General features: G+C 43.4%; 10 protein-coding genes across 10 annotated transcripts; 4 read left to right on the top strand and 6 right to left on the bottom strand.

Moving 5' to 3' along the window:
- Positions 1-303: 303 nt before the first annotated feature.
- LOT5 (Lot5p) lies at positions 304-612 on the bottom strand (the record flags this gene model as incomplete). Its single annotated transcript, XM_020212079.1, has 1 exon — positions 304-612. A coding segment is annotated over one exon (309 nt), but the record flags the coding sequence as incomplete, so codon positions are not given.
- A 588-nt stretch (positions 613-1,200) lies between these two features.
- SPE1 (ornithine decarboxylase SPE1) lies at positions 1,201-3,068 on the bottom strand. The gene has a single exon (XM_020215160.1). The coding sequence runs from the start codon at positions 2,596-2,598 to the stop codon at positions 1,213-1,215; it is 1,386 nt and encodes a 461-aa protein (XP_020070446.1). The 5' UTR covers positions 2,599-3,068; the 3' UTR covers positions 1,201-1,212.
- Positions 3,069-4,554: 1,486 nt separating this feature from the next.
- On the top strand, positions 4,555-5,394 carry CYBJADRAFT_128088 (acetate uptake transporter family protein; the record flags this gene model as incomplete). The annotated part of the gene is made up of 1 exon (XM_020212740.1): positions 4,555-5,394. The coding sequence occupies one exon, from the start codon at positions 4,555-4,557 to the stop codon at positions 5,392-5,394; it is 840 nt and encodes a 279-aa protein (XP_020070445.1).
- Positions 5,395-5,487: 93 nt separating this feature from the next.
- ASH1 (DNA-binding transcription repressor ASH1) lies at positions 5,488-6,822 on the bottom strand (the record flags this gene model as incomplete). Its single annotated transcript, XM_020213713.1, has 1 exon — positions 5,488-6,822. One exon carries the CDS (start codon positions 6,820-6,822, stop codon positions 5,488-5,490), a length of 1,335 nt encoding a protein of 444 aa, XP_020070444.1.
- A 1,472-nt stretch (positions 6,823-8,294) lies between these two features.
- Positions 8,295-10,482, top strand: SSN3 (cyclin-dependent serine/threonine protein kinase SSN3). The gene has a single exon (XM_020215159.1). The coding sequence runs from the start codon at positions 8,777-8,779 to the stop codon at positions 10,136-10,138; it is 1,362 nt and encodes a 453-aa protein (XP_020070443.1). The 5' UTR covers positions 8,295-8,776; the 3' UTR covers positions 10,139-10,482.
- On the bottom strand, positions 10,196-13,474 carry SPT7 (SAGA histone acetyltransferase complex subunit SPT7; the record flags this gene model as incomplete). The annotated part of the gene is made up of 2 exons (XM_020212732.1): positions 10,196-13,261; positions 13,346-13,474. 2 exons carry the CDS (start codon positions 13,472-13,474, stop codon positions 10,196-10,198), a joined length of 3,195 nt encoding a protein of 1,064 aa, XP_020070442.1.
- A 594-nt stretch (positions 13,475-14,068) lies between these two features.
- Positions 14,069-14,680, top strand: FMN1 (riboflavin kinase; the record flags this gene model as incomplete). The annotated part of the gene is made up of 2 exons (XM_020213367.1): positions 14,069-14,537; positions 14,592-14,680. 2 exons carry the CDS (start codon positions 14,069-14,071, stop codon positions 14,678-14,680), a joined length of 558 nt encoding a protein of 185 aa, XP_020070441.1.
- Positions 14,681-14,689: 9 nt separating this feature from the next.
- CYBJADRAFT_167964 (TLC domain-containing protein) lies at positions 14,690-15,789 on the bottom strand. Its single transcript, XM_020215158.1, has one exon. It carries the CDS (start codon positions 15,690-15,692, stop codon positions 14,817-14,819), a length of 876 nt encoding a protein of 291 aa, XP_020070440.1. The 5' UTR covers positions 15,693-15,789; the 3' UTR covers positions 14,690-14,816.
- An 862-nt stretch (positions 15,790-16,651) lies between these two features.
- Positions 16,652-18,325, top strand: CYBJADRAFT_167962 (uncharacterized protein; the record flags this gene model as incomplete). Its single annotated transcript, XM_020215157.1, has 1 exon — positions 16,652-18,325. One exon carries the CDS (start codon positions 16,652-16,654, stop codon positions 18,266-18,268), a length of 1,617 nt encoding a protein of 538 aa, XP_020070439.1. The 3' UTR covers positions 18,269-18,325.
- Positions 18,264-20,042, bottom strand: CYBJADRAFT_167960 (ferric reductase family protein). The gene has a single exon (XM_020215156.1). It carries the CDS (start codon positions 19,947-19,949, stop codon positions 18,303-18,305), a length of 1,647 nt encoding a protein of 548 aa, XP_020070438.1. The 5' UTR covers positions 19,950-20,042; the 3' UTR covers positions 18,264-18,302.
- Positions 20,043-20,244: the final 202 nt, after the last annotated feature.

The raw sequence follows: 20,244 nt of genomic DNA, 5'->3' as shown, positions 1-20,244 counted from the left end.
GCGAGCGTTAGATGACTTCAATTACGTCAGGGTTTCACTGTTGAGCTTCAATTCCACGATTCTATCGAGATACCAAGACGTCTCCTGCCATAGCCATTAGCTATCTACGTCACAGAGCATTATGTTATATTCATTATCGCGTTAGCAGGAGTAATAGTAATAGTACAGAAGGTGATGATGTACTCAGCACCTTACCCTTTTCTGTGGTGTTGCAATCTCCTGTGAGGAATTACACTCATCACGTGTCCTTGTCACGCCTCTGGTGCCATCGTAGATGTCAACATCTACACACGCCTCGCCAAAGTTGTCGAGTTGGTAGTTCACATCCATATCATCTGCCGTCCCCGTGTTATTGTAGCCATCGTTCTCACTTAGCTCAGAACCCTGCTCCATAGAGTCAAAGAGATAGTGTCCCTCGCTATAAACGTCATTGCCAGCCGTATCGTCTTCCTCAATGTGAAGAGTTAAGCATTTGGCAATTGCTCCAAATGTGTTATAGACCATTTTGTCACCTTTATTGAGCCCAAAATTGGCATAGGTGAACAGCTTTTCGATGCTGCTGTTATAATACCTATCCGTTTCGCCAAACATCGGGATGAGTGAGACTTCCATGCAGTTCGAGTCGTCACATCGTATCTTCATGGATAATTGTAATTGTTTGGATTCGTCTTGAGTCACTAAATGTTCAAGGATACATCCATATGGCACTTGGAGCCCACAATCACCAGCACGGAACCATATCACAAGGGCACAGCTCAGCACATATATATCAACCTCAACCTTATCCTCTCCAACTGGGGGTATCACACGTGATAACAATTGCATTTGAGATGACTTCAACCACCATTTACGGCCACCCCCGTACAATACCGGGTTCTCCTGGAGCGAGAAGTCTCCAGGCGTGCTGGCCCTCTGTAACGCCACGGGATCACAGTTCTCGATAGACGGCTCAAACGAGAGAATAGAAGGGTAACTCATGTGATTCCAACGGGTTCCGTCTGTCTTCTTGAAATGCTTTAAAGCATCTTGAGCTGATGAGTAGGAAAAAATTGTGGCTGCTCCAGATCAAATTTTCCTCGCTCATGTGCGGGTATCATAGCCCATCCGAATCGGGAAAGTTGACGGAGAGATCATCATCTACTGGGGACCAATTGGGCTGTAATTATGGGGCATAATGTGTTTATATGTATTGGTTATATATGGGGAGTAGTTCTAAATCTCAGAGTTGACGTAAAATTTACGTGCTTGTGCTTCAAAACCGTTGAAAGGTGAGGCAGCAGCAGACGTGTAGGCTCCCAAATCAGGGAAGTACAACCAGTCACCAACACAAACGTTGTGTGAAAGCTCAGCGTTGTTGGAAATACAGTCCAATCCGTCACATGTCGGGCCCCAGATTGAAACGTTGTAGGTGTTGCCGTTGGCTTGTTCAGTGTGGTGTCCACCGTAGACAAACTCACCACGGTGTGTGAGGACATGGGCCTGTGGGTGCTGGTGGTCGAACAAGATACAGTTCATGTTGCCGTAGACACCGTCGTTGATGTAAACCATTGGAGGGTCTTGGGACTGACTGCTGTGGTCAAAGACAGATCCTCTCTTCGCAATGACGTGGGTAGCCAAGGTGAATGCGTTGGCAACGAAATAACGACCAGGCTCTGCGATGATTTCAACGTTCGAAGAGACTGGGAAATATTGGTCCAGTGCGACTCTTAAAGCTTGTGATGCCGTGTTGAACGATTCGTATGAGAATCCTCCACCAACATCCAAGATTTGCATGTTGAAACCAAGTTGAGAACCCAGGTCGAAGGTGTGTCTGGCATCACGCACTGCTTTAATCAAGGATTCGTTGTCACTTGCACCTGACCCAACGTGGAATGAAACGCCAGCAATGTCCAACTCCAATTCTCTTGCCAATTCCAGCAAGTTCTTGACAGAGGATAAAGGAGCTCCGTACTTTGTAGATAATCTGCATTGAGCAGATTCGTCGTCAGTGATAATTCTCAACAACAATCTACAACCTGGATGGTACTTCTTGAGCTTATACAACTCATCAGCGTTGTCAAAAGTGGTCAATTGAACATTCTGTTTCTTGGAGTGTCTCAAGAATGAGCCAGTCTTACAAGGGTGTGCATAGATGATTCTTGAAGGATCAACACCCAAGCTTAGAACGAGATCAATCTCACCTTTTGAGGCGCAGTCAAAGTTAACACCCAGGGAAGCCAACAGCTTGAGGACATGTGGATCTGGGTTACATTTCACTGCGTAAAATGGATGAACACGAGGCAAGTTCTGTCTCCAGATTTTGAGCAATCTTTCAATCTTGCCCAAGTCACAGACGAAGAACGAATCTTCTTCACCAGCTTCGCATGTATCGTGGTTGATTCTTTCAACCTCTTGCTGCAAAGCTTGTGACACCAATTGAACGGATCTTTCAGTCTCCAAGGAGATCGGCTCTCTAACATCTTCAACTGCAACAAGCCTCAACCTTTCGTTGTTGAAGCTTCCACGTCTGCCTCTCTGAGCTCTTGCTTCAAATGGCAAAGTCTCTGGGGAGTAGCGAGAGGTGAACGGCTGTTCTTCAACAATTGAGGACAACGACATCTTCGTATTGATCAGAGCCTTGGAATTAGCTGTCAGAGATCTTGCTTTTCTGGCAGAGTCAACCAGTCTCAAGATTGAGGTGTTTGGTTTGGAAGACAGCTTGGTAGATTTTGTGAAAACAGATAAGGCTGTGTCGGTATTTGACAAGTTATAGAACTGTCAAGGAGTTGTCAGAGTGGCACAAAGCAAACTTGTAAACACTCCCGAGACTTTGAAAGCAACGACGGAAGGCTGAACTGGAATGTATACAAGATTCCAGTCTATCAAAGGGCACAAACAACCGTAGCAGGACTTCAAGCGGCAGCTCTCGTGGTTATCTGGACACGTTTCACACAAATATCAGAGTATCGGATGTCAAGTAGGTACTACTTGATAGCAATAGAATAGGAATAAAGAAGAAAACTTTCTTGTAGTTCGTCGAATCTTTGGCAAGTATTATGGGTTGAATAAGAAAACAAATAAACGAGAACACCGGAAAAACTCAGCTATGTTCTTGTTTGCCCTTTTCGTTACTCAACACGGAGAGAAATAAGAGATAAAGTGAAACTTATTGGAAGCAGAATCAAACGTTCTTTGCTCTTAATCTTTTGTAGTTGGAGAAGATGATAAAAAAGCTCAAAACAAAGATGTGAAAAAACGGCTGAGCAACACAAATCCGAAAATTTTCAGATTTTTTTGCGTTTTTTTCAAGGCGTGTAAATGTGGGAATAAGATGGGTCACGTGCTTGCGCACGTGATGGGTAAATAGTGCAACTATATATATACATTTTGTAGCATGGATAAGTCTATTCAGCCGGTTTTATCCCTTCAGAGCGAGAGGAGGATGTATTCTGAGCTACTATGGATGGCTGTTTTAGAGATTAATGGCCCAATGGTGGAGTAATGGTTTGGTTCAATTGTAAAATCATCCAACTAAACCAACAGTGAGAAGACACTCTGGAACAAGATTACCATAATAACCAGACATACAAACCTGGATGACGAGCACCGTGTTGTTTGACAGCTACTGGAGAGTTGATAATAGCTGTGAGTAGGATCACCACAGTAAGTAATCATGGCTGTGGGTAGGATCATCACAGTGAGTAATCATGGTTGTAAGTAGAATCATCACAGTGAGTAATCATGGCTGTAAGTAGGATCATCACAGTGAGTAATCATGGTTGTAAGTAGAATCATCACAGTGAGTGTGGGCTCTTTACCAACTCGCAAACCCTCCAAGTCCTTCGAAATCATCAATTGACCACTCTTCCAACCAGGTCACGATGACATCTACATCGCCATGATCAGAAGCAACTGGTGGGGAACTCAACACCGCACCCCAATCAAGCGTGGATGGAGCACCAGCTCCGTCCATAGTGATCGTATGTTAAACACCTCACATCACAAGATTGTTCTGCTGAGGCTTCTGAATCGAGATGTTTCGCCGGTGCCGTACAAGCCCTACGTTCCCCATTTCTCCACCATCAATACCAGTGGTTCCCCATTTCTCCACCGTCAGTACCAGTGGCTCCCCATCGCTTGAACAGACTGCTCATCCAATCAGTAAACTTCAAGCCAAGAGCTGTTTGATGTTGTATAATAAGCGGCCAAGATGCTACACTTCTTTTCATCAAGTGCAATATGTCTTGAACAGTTTTCACACTTTTCATGTTCTTTGAATACCTTCTTTTACTTTCCTTAACAACCACCCAATCACACTCCCTACTCCATACACACAAAGTACATATTGTCTGTTTGCAACTGTACAGTTGCCTAATTCCCAAAATTCAGAGAAACTTGAAGAGCTGTTCTGGCCTGTCAACCCCACATATCCACACGCGGGATGTACGCTTCCGTTGCTTGCGATCTTAAACAGGTTGTATCCATATAAAAGCAAAGCATAACACCGTTGTCTCTACATTCTATCAATGGAAGCAAAGCTTAGGATCAACATCAATCTTCTAGAGACTTTGAAGCATGTCAGACAAGGAAAGCCAGATGCTCAATACCTCACAAAGCCAAGAACGTGCGATTGATGCAGGCTGTGATGACTTGCAGGAAGACGTTGAACATCAACAAGTCCCAGTGTCAAAGGTGTTCACATCGGGCGAAAGGGACGAATACGTGATGATTGGACGTACAAAGGTCCTCCGCTCTGAGCTTTGGAACGCTTTTGGTGGTGATCTACAACCTGGTATCCATGCCCCACCACCTCGTCGGTTTGCCAATCCTGCACCTTTGGGACTATGTGGGTTTGCCTTGACAACGTTTGTGCTCTCCATGTCCAACGCTCGTGCTATGGGCATCACTGTTGCAAACGTTGCTGTTGGCCCTGCTTTCTTCTACGGTGGTATCATTCAACTGCTGTCAGGAATGTGGGAAATTTCTCTGGATAACACGTTTGGTGGGACCGTGCTCTCGTCGTATGGTGGGTTTTGGCTGAGCTGGGCTGCAATTCAGATCGACTGGTTTGGTATTCAGAGAGCCTATGACGATCCAATTATGCTTAACAATGGTTTGGGATTCTTCCTGTTAGGCTGGGTTATCTTTACGCTGATGGTTCTCATCTGTACCGTCAAGTCTACTGTGGCCTTCTTTTCTCTGTTCTTCTTCCTGGAAATGACCTTCCTACTGCTAACCATCGGCGAATTTACGCGTAGTGTCGGCGTTACAAGAGCAGCTGGTGTCTTTGGTGTTATCACTTCATTCTTAGGCTGGTACAATGCTCTTGCTGGGTTCGCCACTAGAGAGAACAGTTACTTTGTTGCCACAGCAGTGCCTTTACCTGGTGCAAAGCGTGCTCAAGTGCACTCCTAGCTTAAGCTTCATGTCATCAAGCCATATATAATATCTAGTGAATACAGTTGAACAAAAGCAAAAAATTATATTACAGGAATGCTATTATATGATTTATTTATCTTTAACCTCCACTTCTCCGTTACAATTGAGACAGGCATACGCCTGTACGACAGACCCATCTTCCTTTGTAAACGTTTTCTTACCTCTGGCTTTCATGGTGGCCCATTCTCCCTTTGCAGGTATACGACAGCAGCTCTTGGAGATGCATCTTGCACCGGTCTTCTTGTACCTGAGTCCACATGAATTACATAGCTGACCAGCGGAAGTTGACCACGATGGTCTCCAGCAGGGTGATTGGTCTGAACCACAGGATATACACTTGCGCTTGTTCTGGTGGTGATGATGTATCGTGTAAGAATGGTTTGGACCCTTATGGTTTTGGGTGTGAATGAAGTCGTTGGTCTTCAATACCACCTGTTCGTTCAACTTATGATGGCCAGACCATCTCTTGGAGCTTGGAGATATCTGCTGAGTGGTGGTGGAGATTGGAGAGCTCATTGGTGTTTGCACTGAGTAAACATAGTTGTTCTCAAGAGGAGATTTTGGCTCTGTCACCAACACTGGTTGGGGAGCAATTGGCGATGATTGCGTCCAGCGCGTCATCGTTGGTTTGTTATCCCCAGAACCAGAGTGGTCAGAAAACGATTTGTAATAAGGGTTGACTTTCTTGGTGACCATCTTCTTGCTAATCTTTGAGTTGAAGCATGGTACTCTCTTCACCTTTTCCAGTTGCTCTTTCAGCTCTGTGAGAAAGATAGCATCGTTCAACAGTTCGAAGCCTGGTTTGTCGTATCTCAAGAAGTTCTTCAGCTTGTGGAACATCTCTGGGAAGTTTCTCTCGATCCAAACCTCCAAGTGCAATCTCCAATCATCATCATTGACACAGGTGTCTGGATAATCCATTGCATAGAGAGATCCTGTGGTGGAATATCTATCATTCTGTGTCAAGTATTTGAATGATGGTAGCTTAACAGTCGATGGTGAGGAACCAACTGGAATGACAGTTGGAACGGATAACACCGGTGACGCCTTCTTAATCTGAACTGGCTCGGCCAACTGTGCTTGAGCAAGTGTGGCAGAAGGAGTCTTTGGTGTTGCTAATGATAATGGTTGTCCCATCAGTGGTGAAACTGGGAGCGGTAGTAGAGTTGCATGCGATGACACCGGGGATGCTGATCTTCCTCTGGTGAACACAGCAGCTAAAGGAGGTGTTGGAGGAGCAGTCTTGCATCTCTTGTTAGATTGCTCCAAGATATCCAAATCATCCAAGTATCTCTTTCTCTTGAGAGAGTCAGAGGATGCAGACGAAGGAGAAGTTGGTGGTAGCACGGACTGGAAAATGTTACCTTGCATGCCGTGTGATAATTGTGGGAACACAGTATTCATCTCAGGAAGATCTGGGTGACTTGTGTTATTACTTGAGTTCTGTATCTTTGCTGAATAGATTGCAGAAACCTCTGTATGAGAAATGGTGGCTCCTTCAGGTACTCTGTTGAACGTATAGTAACAGTACCTTGGAGATAGACGATGGCTTTTGCGGGTGATAAACTGAAGCCAAAGGACACACGAGTGATTAGTGAGTGTCAATGATGAATCCGTGTTAAGAGTAATAGCGACTTGCTAACAACTGGCCCAAGTACCTCTATTAATTACTGTATGATGGTGATAAAATGCCCCGATAACGGATGATGTAATTATGGTTTGATCTCTTTCCCTCGTTACCTTGACAACAACAAGACAAACAAACAAAAAAAGAGTTGATGTACTTTAATAAACCGAGATCTCAAAAAAGGACAAAAAGCGGAAAACTTGTGTGTGGTGTTGCGAAAATTAGTTGAGTCACGCAGAGTGGGAGCGAATGTGTAATCTGTGATGTGAAAAGTGAATGACAAATCAACGAATGGCTATGATGCTGAGCGATCAGTTCGGAGTGAATGAATGGTGCGTTTGGAAGAAAAGTTCTCTCACATGAATGGAAGATCAGCTCAAGTTGGGGGTAATCATGATCTGTATTTATATATCGAAAAAATGATGATTCAGATCACATTCCGCTGAACGGGTGGCAGGTTCTTCCCTCTGTACAACCCACATATATGAGATCAATCATGTACATCAAAGTCAGTACAAAATTCCAATAAGAGAGGGATCAGAGGGGGAAACATCTGCAAGCCACATAAAACGCACACACGTAGAGCTTAAAGGGCGACCAATGATTGCGCCCCGCCTGACTCGCAATGTGCTGTTAAGGCAAATTTCCCGATCTGTATGCTTTGCTTACCCTTTTGGCCCACTTTCTCCCTTAAAATTGAGCTGCGATGGGATAAAATTGAAAGAAGGCTGGTTTTGTTGTTAAGATCAATTGGCAGACACAAAATTTTCATGCGGGCAGAGGCGCTGGTAAAGTACAAAAATAATCAAAGGCCAAAAAAAAAGAAACTCTGATCCGCGCATGTCCCAATCGGGAAGTTGCATGATCCGTATTTGGATCAGATTTTTCCACCGTTCAGAATCAGATAACACGTCGGTTGGAGAATGCATTGATTATAGCAAATCGAGGAGGAGAAACGAGAGAAGGACTACCATCATGGACGATACTGTTGAAGTGTGGTATAAACTGACGAATTGTTTCGATGGTGTGGTGTGGTTTGTTGCCCTCGAGAGACCACAGCCCGAAATTCCGACTTTGAGAGGGTGCAAGTTCCGAATGGTTGGGCATTTCCTTTTTCGGACTATTTCCCGATAAGGATAATATTACAGATCAGTGCCTGTGTTTTTTTTTTCTCTCTATTGTCTGCCTATAGCATCGTTTCCTGTATAATTCAGTGTGGTATATACCACCTGGTATACTACTCACATATAAACATCCGCCTGTTGTTATGCTTTAAGGTTCCAAGGTGATTTGGCTGGTGTATAATAGTGTGGAGCCATAGACTGTTACTCAAGTCTGAGCTCTTGAGCTGTAGCACTCCCACGATGAAGTAAATCTATGAACACACAACCACTTCTAACTCTCGTAACTTAACAAAGACCCCATATCAATACAATTGACAGGCTCCAAAGGCTTCAGGCCGTTCGAATTGATTGTAGGTATATGGGGGATAGCACCAAAAAGTGCTCGTAACCTCAAAAGGGTTATCCGGCCTCTCCCTCTGTGAAACCATCCAGACATCCATTTTCCGGCGTAAAGCCGGTAGGCTGTTGTTGTGTGTGTGTGCTCCGACTGGCTACGGGAAAAGTGTCCCCACGACCACGACCACACACACGGGGAGAAGACCAAGTGACAAACCTCGAAGTTCTTCATCAACATCAACAACTCTCGGGCTCAGCTTCACATAGAGCAATGTATAACAATCAAACGCAGCGAAATACTACACAGGTACAGCGAGAGTTCTTGCAAAGGCTTCAACAACAGAACAGAGCCAGCGGTCTACTCAATAACAGTCATAATACCGTCATGAACAACAACTCTAACAACCCAACGCCCAAGAAGACGACACCTTCGACGTATGGATCCAGACCTGGCCTTATGGCTAATTCCTCGGTGTTCACGCTTCTACCCTATAAGACCAGAAAGGATGCCGTTAGACGTTCAGTCCTGCAAAAGTATAGTGTCTTGGGCTATATAGCGTCTGGTACGTATGGCCGTGTCTATAAGGCCGAATGTCGTCAGGATAAGAAGTCGCTGTACGCCATCAAGAAGTTCAAAGCTGATAAGGAAGGTGAGATTGTATCGTATACCGGGATTTCACAGTCTGCCTCGCGTGAAATGGCTCTATGTCGAGAATTGAACCATACAAATATCACCAAACTGGCCGAGATCATCCTTGAAAACAAGTGCATCTATATGGTTTTTGAATATGCAGATCATGACCTTTTACAAATTATCCACTACCATACACATCCAGATACCAAATCAATACCGGATCAAGTCGTTAAGAGTATCATGTGGCAAGTGTTGAACGGGGTAAGCTATCTCCATCAGAACTGGATCCTTCACAGAGATTTGAAACCTGCAAATATTATGGTGACGAGCCAAGGTGTGGTTAAAATTGGTGATCTGGGTCTTGCGAGAAAGTTCAATAATCCTTTACAAACTCTCTACAACGGTGATAAAGTTGTTGTGACGATTTGGTATAGAGCTCCCGAGCTGCTTCTAGGAGGCAGACACTATACATCTGCAATTGACCTTTGGGCAGTTGGTTGTATATTTGCAGAGTTACTAGCACTGAGACCGATGTTTAAAGGTGAAGAGGCTAAAATGGACAACAAAAAGAACGTTCCATTCCAAAGAAATCAAATGCAAAAGATAGTTGAGATATTGGGTACTCCAACAGTGAATCAATGGCAATCTTTGCCAAAATATCCAGAATATACGGCATTACAAGAGTTCAAACAATTCCCTTCAAATCTACAAGCATGGTACCAGTCAATAGGTGCAACGAATAAAAGAGGTTTAGAGCTGTTGGCAAGTTTATTGGTTTATGATCCTGCTCAGAGAATGACAGCATTTGATGCATTGATACATCCATACTTCCTAGACCCTCCACGTGTGTTGGAAAACATTTTTGAAGGACAAAATTTCAAATACCCTTCAAGACGTATTCACGCAGATGATTCAGATATAACAAGTTCGCAGACAAATACTGCAAAGAGGGCTGCATTCAGTGATGATACTTTCCACCAGAGAAAGAAGATCAAATGAATTGCATTGGTGTTTTCTTTAACGTTAAAAGTCATGACATTTTTTTTTATAATGAGCTCAAAAGTTTTCTATCGTTGGTGTTGTTATACCATCAACTGCAATATCGGACATTAGGGGCGTAGTACCGTTGACAGCAGTGGTATTATTGGCAAGATTGTCATCACCAGTAGCTGTTAGAGGACCCGACTGTACAACTGGAACATCTTCCTCAGGAAGGAAGAACGTTGTTGGCAAAATCTTCTTCTTTGAAGAGGTAATCTTACCATTAGGCGGCAACTTTGGTTTGGAATGCTTCTTTGGGTAATCCAGATCGTCCATAATCACAACATCCGTAGCATTGGCCATATAATCAGAAGTCTCTTTCTTTGTCTTGTACTGTTTACTATTGAATACTTTGGTCTTTTGTAAACACTCCTCCAATATCGGTTGAAACAGCTTGATCTGTAATTCGATCTGATCTTGTTTAACACGTGGATACGGTGCACTCTCAAATTCCTCACGTTTAATGCCCTTACTATCGTCATTGGCATTCGTCTCAGCAAATCTCGATTGCAGTAAATGCAATGGGATACTACCTCCAAGCATACCAAACTCCTTGTCAAGACCCAACTCCTTAAATCCAAAGAAATCATCACCAAGCTCATTCGAAAACTCACCAGATAAGAACTGTTCAGAGTCGTCGGCAAATGTCTTTTCAGTCATCTCAAACGCAGGTCTCAACAGCTGCTTCAAGAAGGACTGCAATTTCACTTTCAAATCTTTCAACTTTGTACCTTGCTTCAAAACAGACTCTGTAACGTAATGATGCAATTCATCTGGCTTTATTATACCGTTTTCTAACAACGATAGAGTTAGAATGTTTTTCTTCTTTTGCGCCTGGTTCTGTGATGGGGTTTCAATGTGCTGTTTCATCGTCTTGACCAAATTGTCCAAAAACGATCCCGCAATCTCACTTAAACAGTCAATTGCAAACATTTCCGTGGACTCAAATCCACTTTGCATCGCAATTTTAGATACCCGCTTCTTCATGACATAAAACATAAGCTCTTTGTTCATCTTTTCATGATTCTCCAGTCTTGATACCGGATCAATATCAATAGAATCATCAATCTTTTCAATCTCAGGGGCACGAAGTTGTGTATGATGAAGGAACGTCTGTTGTTGCATCTGTCTGATCAATGATATCTTGAAGCAGATCTGTCTAATCTGTTGCATCTCATGGATATTATCATTAATGACAGCATTGAGACCACCATCAGTAGATATGAATTCTGAGGGTTTTAAACCTTCTTGCATGACTTTTTCAGCAAGTTTAGCTTCGTATTGGTCAGTCTCTTCTTCAGACATCCCAACATACGGTAAGGCAGGGAGCCCACCAGCAATGTCGTATTCAATCAAGTACAGGTCGTCATCAGTGGTTTTTGCAGAAGGGTTAAAAATGTGTCGTCTTGCCTCTGAATAATGCTTTAGATAACTCTCAAAGTTTCTCAATTTCTTCGGATCTCTCAAAATGGCATCGCTATCAGGGTTCAAAGTGTTATCTCTGAAAAGCTCTGATCTTTTAATACAAAAATCAGATCTTGTCTTGGAAGTGAAGTTCTTCCATGTTTGGATCTCTAGATCATCCTTGTCGTTATCCTCTGTATTCAGATATTCATTAGTTTCACCGTTGTCATCATCTTCTAATTCAGTAGCATCGTTTATCGTAGATGTGTTAGGTGCAGGTGTCGGAGTACCACTCGTTACACCAACGCCATTCGCTATCAATGCTGCTGTTGAATTTGGCGCAGTAGCAGTGGTAGTATTAATAGCATTAGTCGTATTGGTAGTGGTTGCTGTTGTTGTCGATGCCGCTGGTGTTTCAACATTTGTCATTGTAGTTGGTGCAGGAGTTTCCTCCTTAGATTCGTCTTTGATCTCCCCATTACGTGTTCTCTTCTTGCCTTTTTTCGATGAAGTTCTAGCATGTGGTACAGGTGTACCTGGCTCATCGATATGTGCTTCCGCTTCCACTTCTGCCCTGTCTCTTATAGTGATATCCGGTATCAATGGTAATAGTTGTAATGATTTCTTCTGCATTGCAATGGCATGCACTCTAAGGAAATGACGGGGATCGGAGTTGTAAGTCAAGCAGTTTTTCCAAATTAACAAAACATCCTCCATGAACTCAGATTTTGACTTGTATTGGAACCCTTTAAGTTTCTTCAAGATGGTATTCAGGTCCATTGGTTTTTTAATAATCTGATAATAGTTTGGTGCTTCTCTCTTTGAAACTTTGTTCAAAAATGCCGTCGAATGTTCTGTATAGTTTCTCAGCTCCATAACAACTTTCTCACAGGCTTCATAGAGCTCCTCCTGGCCAATCTTATCATCTGACGCCCATTTGGAACGATTCTTTCTCACATCCATGATCAACTGACGAAGTTCATTGTCTTGTAATTGGAGTCTATCCTTTTGATCGTCAATTGCGCGCAGCAAATGTTTCAAAGAGAGATTTGCTGCACCCAGGTTCATCGAGATAAGGTCTTTAGGGTTTGAGGTGTCATTTTCAAGGAGTTTATCGTTCTCCTCAAGTTTCCTTCTTTTGATCAGTGTATCCTTATCGCTTTCAAAGTTGTGGTAGATCTTGTTGAAGTTTTCAATGAGTTTTTTATTGTCAAATTGAGAAGTTTCTGTGGTTGGAACAATGGGTACCTCAAGCACCGTGTTACCTGATTCATCAACTGTCAATTCATCTGTTGGCTCAGCCGGAGCAGCTCCAGAGTTTGCAGTCTTTTTTTCTCCATCTCCTTCGTCTTCATCTTCGTCGTCATATTCATCATCTTCGTCAACTTCTCTCACAGCTGTAGTTTTGTCAACCTCGGATTTCTGTTCTGTGTTCCCATCATCTTCCGGTTCAAACAATTCATACTCCTCTGCATTCTTCTCATCATACAAAAGGTCAATTGCCTTATCCCAAAGGATATAACGAACCTTTAACGCCAACGCTCTACCTGAATCCACACCCTCGGGTAACGATACATCAACTATCACCTCGTCTTTACTCTTATCGTCGTCCAGTTTAGATTCGTGTCCGTCATTATGCGGTTTTTCCCTCTTGTGATTATTCTCCTCCTTCGCATTCTCAGCGTCAATAAACTTCAAATATAGCTTTCCCTGTAATAGCGCTCTGAACAATTCCCTTTCATGGCCCTTCAGACCAAACACCCGGTTCAGCACCGCCAACTGTTGAGCGGTAAGGTAGTAATCAAACGCACGTCGACGGAACAACCGCGCCGCTATTGTATAGAGTCTATCCACATCGTTTGATTGGAATATATCAAGCTCCTGAGACATTTCTCCTTCTCTCTTCGTCTATCTCCAGATTTGTGGAATCGGTTGCTCAGCAAAAATATATAACCGCCTGGTTTGATGTCTCAGCCGCCGCCGTTTGTTGATGTTTTCGTCTTGTTGACGTTTTTTCTCGATGTAAATTTACACACAGCGTTTTCCTCTTTGTTTTCAATTTTGATGTTTTATGGAGAGGGGGCTTTTGTGGTTCTTACTTAGAGTGGGAAAATTCGCGCATCAGACATTGGAGAAAACAGGCACGTGACTTTGATGAGCATAGGAGAGCTCATGAGAACCTATCTGAAGCTGATTGATTGCTTTTAGAACAATTTGGCTGGAATATGGTGCGTTGTAATGGAATTTATACAACTGATTCACAGTAACTCCTACTCGTTCACCACTAACCACGGAGCTTTGGAATGAGGATATTATAGCATTTAATTTCTTACTAAGCGTGGAAAGTGATCAGTTTGAACAGGGGACACACCCGCACAGCAACAACTGGACGGGAAGCGCAGTTGTGTGGATCCACAGTTTTGACTTGATTGCAACATGTATCTGTAGTTTCATAGGGTTGGTCCTGTAGGCTATAAGATCAGTATGACTAGACCAGACGTTCCTATTCCGGAGTCTCCGCAACCACCTTTCCCAGTTGAAGAGCACAACGTGACGGTTATCGCAGGTTTTGGGCGTGGATCAGCAGAGCTGGGTATACCAACGGCTAACATCTCGACAAAGGAGGTTAAACAGGTTACACAATTAGACCCGGGTGTCTATTTTGGATGGGTTAAACTACACAAGAAACAGGATGCTACCCACTCTGATATAAAGGAGAGGGAGAGTGGGAAACAGGTTGAATATAGCTATGGGTTAGGGCTCGAAGAAGGCAAAGACCTTGAAGTTGTACTACCAACGGTGATGAGCATTGGCTGGAACCCATTTTATGGGAACAAGGAGAAAGCCATTGAACTGCATATAGTCCATCAATTCCCAAAGGATTTCTACGGTGCCACAGTGTGTTTCAACGTACTTGGATACATCAGACCGGAACTTAACTACACGACAAAGGGTATGTTACATTTCTTTGTATTGCATGCATGCGGATTACTAACGGCATATACAGAGGCCTTGATCAAGGATATACAGACGGATATTGAGATTGGAATTCAAACACTCAATACTCCACAGTACCAAAAGTATAAAAGACTTTAGATAAGAACTCATTTGGCAGCTATGAATAAGGATTCATTTGATAAACCGTATAGATGAGGAGTCTATGATAATATAACTATGTAATGGTTCCCTGATTGGTTCGGTTTAGGTTATATGTAACAGACATACAGCGCTTTTAAATGTCCTTCTTTGCCTCGTCACGCTCATTAGAACCCGTGAACATATCCGCAAGGATGGCATATGCCACTTTTACCATTCTATAGAACCAGTACAAGTTCAACACGTTTAAGATCATGTTACCCGTAAAGATCACTATAGCACCAATGGTGTTGAAGCGAGGGTCCTGATATTCGTCGTAGAAGTCACCAAAGAGCATCGCAGCCTGGTACCAACCGTAGCAGATTCTCACGAAGAAGAAGATGAGGATCAAGACGGCGTTGTTGACGAGCTGGAACCATGATGGGAAGACCTGAGGGAATTTCAACCCAAACCATCTGAGGTTCAAGAACGGAGTCGACAGTTCAAACAGGATGAAGATACCAGAGTAGTACGCAATGAATGGCCCCAATCCAATGTAGAAGACACAGGCACTCACGACTCCATGGACAAGGAAGCTCACGCCGAAATAGTTAACATACACAAGGGAAATAATCGCATCCCAGATGAAATATCCCAGCGCCGCAGTGGTGACGAACCCACAGTAGGGCGTGTATCCAAAGACCCTATCGTTCACCAAAACAGGGTCCGTAAACAAGGGAATGATCAGGAACAGGATCAACACGGACTGAATCATCGACACAACATGGATGTTGAAATCTATGCGCGTCTTCCTTGGCAAGGTTCTGAACGTCTCTGCAAAGACCATTGGCGCCAGCACTGAAGACGACAGGTAGATCGCATGGTAGAACAGTATACATGCCACCAGCTCGTGGATATGGTTATCCAACGTTTGGTGCGTATACAAGGGCTTCAGGTAGTCATCCACAAATGGCACGATAAGGAAGGCCAACGGGTCGTCATACCGGGTCGCCGTGATAACCTCAAAGACCATGGTTCCTCTAAGTGGTATGGTACGAGTTTTTAAAGTGTATCAACAGATAACAAAGACACTGGGCACGCCTTCGCTCTGCAATTGAGTTGTGTCTCGATGAACTTCACCAACGTTTTCCCGCTCTATTTAGCCGAGACGTCAGCTGGGCTTTTTATGTGAGAACATTTCCACCCTCACGCTGTTTTCAACACCGCGAGCCGGGCGGTCTCTCTCGCCCACCCGCCGTCCAAACCAGCGCGGCAAGTCGGCCAACGGCGGCTAGAGAGAGACCAAAGGGCATGTGATCATACACCCGCACACCTCACACATAACGTTACCGTGGAAACGACCTGGTGGCCTTGCTTACGTAATGTATTATGTCATCAGACCGTACCGTCAGCGATGAGATACGCATCATGCACAGCCCGAATTCGAGATTAGCAATGTACGAATTGTGTCTCGTGTTCTGTGTGTTCAGGGTCCTTTGAGCTGTAAGCATTATCCAGTATCAACATCCACCATCTCAGCTACACACGATGAGGATTCTACGACATCTTCTCATAGCAAGTTTGGTAGTGCTCTGTGCAATCGGCTCCAAGACAGGCCTCCCAAGAGATGAGGAGTGTGACATTTCTGGGCTGCGCGAGAAGAACGACTCCGCCATATGTCTCTATATCAAGCACCAATGTGCTACAGAGATGTTTCACTGGTCTGAATGGTACTTCTGCGGCCATTCGTCTAAACATAAGCTGGTTGTGATATCACTGTTGATTCTGATCATAGTGCTGATATTTGTTGCCTTTAGCGTCATCACCTCGAACTTCGTGTATCCGAATCTGAACCTCTTGTCCAATTACCTGGGCATATCAGAGAGGATAAGTGGGTTGACGCTGCTGGCTCTTGGTAATGCCACCCCTGATATATTCAGCACTTATACTGCATTCACGTCTAACTCTTCAGGGTTGGCGTTTGGGGAATTGATGGGGTCGGCGAACTTTGTCATTTGCTTTGTCATTGGTGCCATGGGATTGTTGAGACCATTCAAAGTGCACCATCATGAGTTTATGAAGGATCTGTACTCATTCCTCTCCTTTATTATCTTGGCGTTGGTACTCATAGCAGATGCCAAGTTGTGGAACGGGGAATGTGCCCTGATGGTGATTGCTTATATCGCATACGTCATCTATACCATAGTGTTTACGAATGAAGGTAAGGAGTATGAGGTTGAAGGGGATGATGAGCATCACGTGTTGGTACCCAACTCTGATACTCTATCACCTCCACTGGATACAATCATCGCAGAGTCGATCAAATCAGGAGATTTGGATCTTGATGTTGATAGAATAAGGAATTCACAGAAGCTGAGTGTCTTCCAGGCACAACGGGTCTGGAGAGCCTTATCTCCTGCTAATTCTCCTTCCAGAACTGGCTCTCCTTCAATATCAAGATCCGTATCGGAGCAGTTCCAGTCTTCTAAACGTTTTTACACGTTTCCTGAGATGGCGATGAGTGATGATGCAACAAACTATTATCCAAAGATAGTGTCACCAACACCTCTGCCTGCACCCCAGATTACAGTGACAGAGGCATCTGAGGATTCACATGGATCTGAGGAACCGCATGGGTTAAATGAGGCACATGAACATGAGGGTCTACACGTTTTGAATGAGGCAAATGAAGCTGAGGAATCACGGGAATTAAATGAAGGACATGAAACTGATCTATCATACGAGCCTCTGGCAGAACGTGTCGATGAAACAAACGATGATCATAGCACCATCTCTTCAGTTATGATTGAGATAAGCGGTGATTATCCCTGGAGATTTCTGTTGGAGCCCTTTGTTGATGAACCAATAACCACTTTCAACATCATTTCAGCTCCTATTGTGATTCTCTTCAACGTTATGATTCCAACTTATCCAGAGAAGTGCACCGAGTCTCCACGACTATATGAATCAGAGCTCAATTTGAGGAAAAGGCTTATGTACTTCCAACTGTTTACATCGCCTTTTTTGCTTTCATTCTTGCTGTTTCCTCATCTTACGCTCACACCAAGGCTTCTAAACTCTATGGCTCTGGTACTCATCAATGTCCCACTTAACCACTATGCCAGTGTCACTTTACCACTTACTGGCTTCGTATTGTCAATTGTGACGATCATGTCTCTCAGCTCAGTGCTTATACCTATATTGAAAAACATTGGTGTTATCTTCCAAATATCCGAATCTTTACTGGGCCTGACTATTCTTGCACTGGGTAATTCTGTTGGTGATCTTATTTCAAATCTAACCCTTGCAAGGCTTAATCTTAGTGTCATCGGTGTCAACGCCTGCTTTGGATCGCCTCTTCTCTACATCTTGTTAGGGATTGGAGTCAATGGGTTGGTTGTTAATGTTCGTAAAGGTGCACCTTATATGCCAATCCAAGTGGATTCTCATTTCAAGGTTTCTAGCATAGGTCTCGTCACGATGTTATGTTTCTATGCGATTTATATTCCGTTGAATCGTTGGTGGATAGACCGTAGAGTTGGTGTGATCGGTATCACATGGTGGTGTCTAATAACAGCTGTAAATGTTTACTTTGAAATCAAGCGATAAGTGAATGATATTAAATAACGAATGAATATATTAATTAAAACGAAAACTCCTCCAGAACCATATTCACTCTATTGGTCTTCATCTTCTCAACAGCGAATGACCGTAGTGAGGACATTAAAGAACTAGGACCACACCCGATTATGTGAACAGTTTGATAGGTTTCTTCCATGTAGTCGTACAACAGCTGCTCCAAGTCGGCAGGTCCCTTCTCTGTGGAGTTCCATACTGTGATGTTGCTCTTTGTAATATCCAGATCTATAAGCGGTATCAGCTCTTCTGAACGAGTGATCCATATCAACGAAGTTTCAAAGTCTTCCGAGTTTTCATAATGCTTCAAGAGAGGTAATGTCAGTGAAATTCCAACACCACCTGAAACGAGGATGATCTTTTCCTTTGGATTAAAGGATTCAATGCTGGAGAGAGAGTTTGAGGTTCGTTCCACAGTGGTGTACAGTACTTTCTTAATCAATGGACTCGATTCATGCACTGCGCTATCTTGAACTTGTCCCAAAATTGATTCATCAGTAGGAAGTTGACTGTTCGAAGTACCGTAGGGTCCATTGATAAAGCAAGTGAATGACTGCTCGCCATGTTGTACCCTTTCGCAGAGTTTCCTTGTGAATCCGTTGTGTACTTTTATGATCAATTGACACGATTCATCGCTTGGTAAGGAAGCAATTGTGAATGGATGTGATTGGAAAGCACTTATTGAGGGGATTGTTATAAAGAGATGGTTAGAAGGTCTCCATCTGAAATCTTTTTTGTTCTTCAACAAGAGCTTAGCAATTACCCGTTGTGTTTTCGACAAAGATGATGATCTTGGATCAATAGAAACCACCATATATTTGGAATTCCTCGTGACTTTCACTGTACAATTGAGGCACCACAGGTACCAAATGTAGCGTATTAGCCTATCATAGACCAGGAATCCAGCAACGATAACGACAAATGTTTTACAGACATAATGATGTTTGAAAAACACTGGTAAAAACAATATGAAGCTGCAGAGGTGGATGTAGTAAAACATTTCATAAAACCTGGTTCTCATGAACTTAACAGATGATACTGATATGGCCAAGAAGACAAACAGGCAGAAATACCCAGTGAGCATCTTGGGACTTGAAAGACAATAATCCCATGTTAGCATTAGGAAGAATGCCAATCCATGGAGCACTGCGGTCATTACCACCAGTATACCCACCCACTTGTGATAAATAATGATTGTCTCATAAGAAACCTCAAATAAATGCAGTAGAGGCCCACTCTTCAATGGGATGAGGTAGAGTAAGGGTATATTTGAGCTAGAGACGAGACCTGCCCTTAGGGCAAAATTGAATTGGTCATTCCATGGTAATTTATAGAACAGCACAAAGGTATTGATGACATAGAAGATGGTTATATTGAAGAACACGCCGTTTGAGCTGAACTGATTCCTTAGAAAAGGCAGTGTCGGTTGGCGATGCCAAAGTCGTTGAATCCAATGATGAGGCTTGTGGTTGTGGTTAGGTCTCCTAAGCCATTTGTTGAGAACACTGGTTACTAAAAGTGCCAGCAGTACAGCTACCATAAAGTACTGATATCCCCATGTTATCTTCTTTGTGAATCCAATGTGGAGGTAAATGAGGTCCCGATCTTTCTTGAAAGGATCTTCGCCGACGAAAGGATTTTTGTGAGTGGCCATCCTCTTTTACCATCTATACGGCCATAAGATCACACCTATAACGAAATATGAGGAGCCTGTGTCTTATCAATAAACGAGATCAATCGAACAATATCAATCGAACAATAGTAGTTGTAAGGTGTTTACAAGCATGGAAGGCAACTATATGAGAATTCAAACCCATGTGGCTTGTGCGGTTTCGCACTGCAATTTTATATGAGAATTGGGTGTCAATGCTCGCTTCGCCTGCATATCGACGTTATGATGCCCAAATCGGGCACAAGATCCGCACACGTTAGACTAAGAAAAGCTTTGA

The sequence above is a fragment of the Cyberlindnera jadinii genome (assembly GCF_001661405.1).
Source record: "Cyberlindnera jadinii NRRL Y-1542 unplaced genomic scaffold CYBJAscaffold_7, whole genome shotgun sequence".
Lineage (NCBI taxonomy): Eukaryota > Fungi > Ascomycota > Saccharomycetes > Phaffomycetales > Wickerhamomycetaceae > Williopsis > Williopsis jadinii.
Note: the sequence above shows the minus strand (reverse complement) of the source record. Positions and strands in the feature narration are given on the sequence as shown.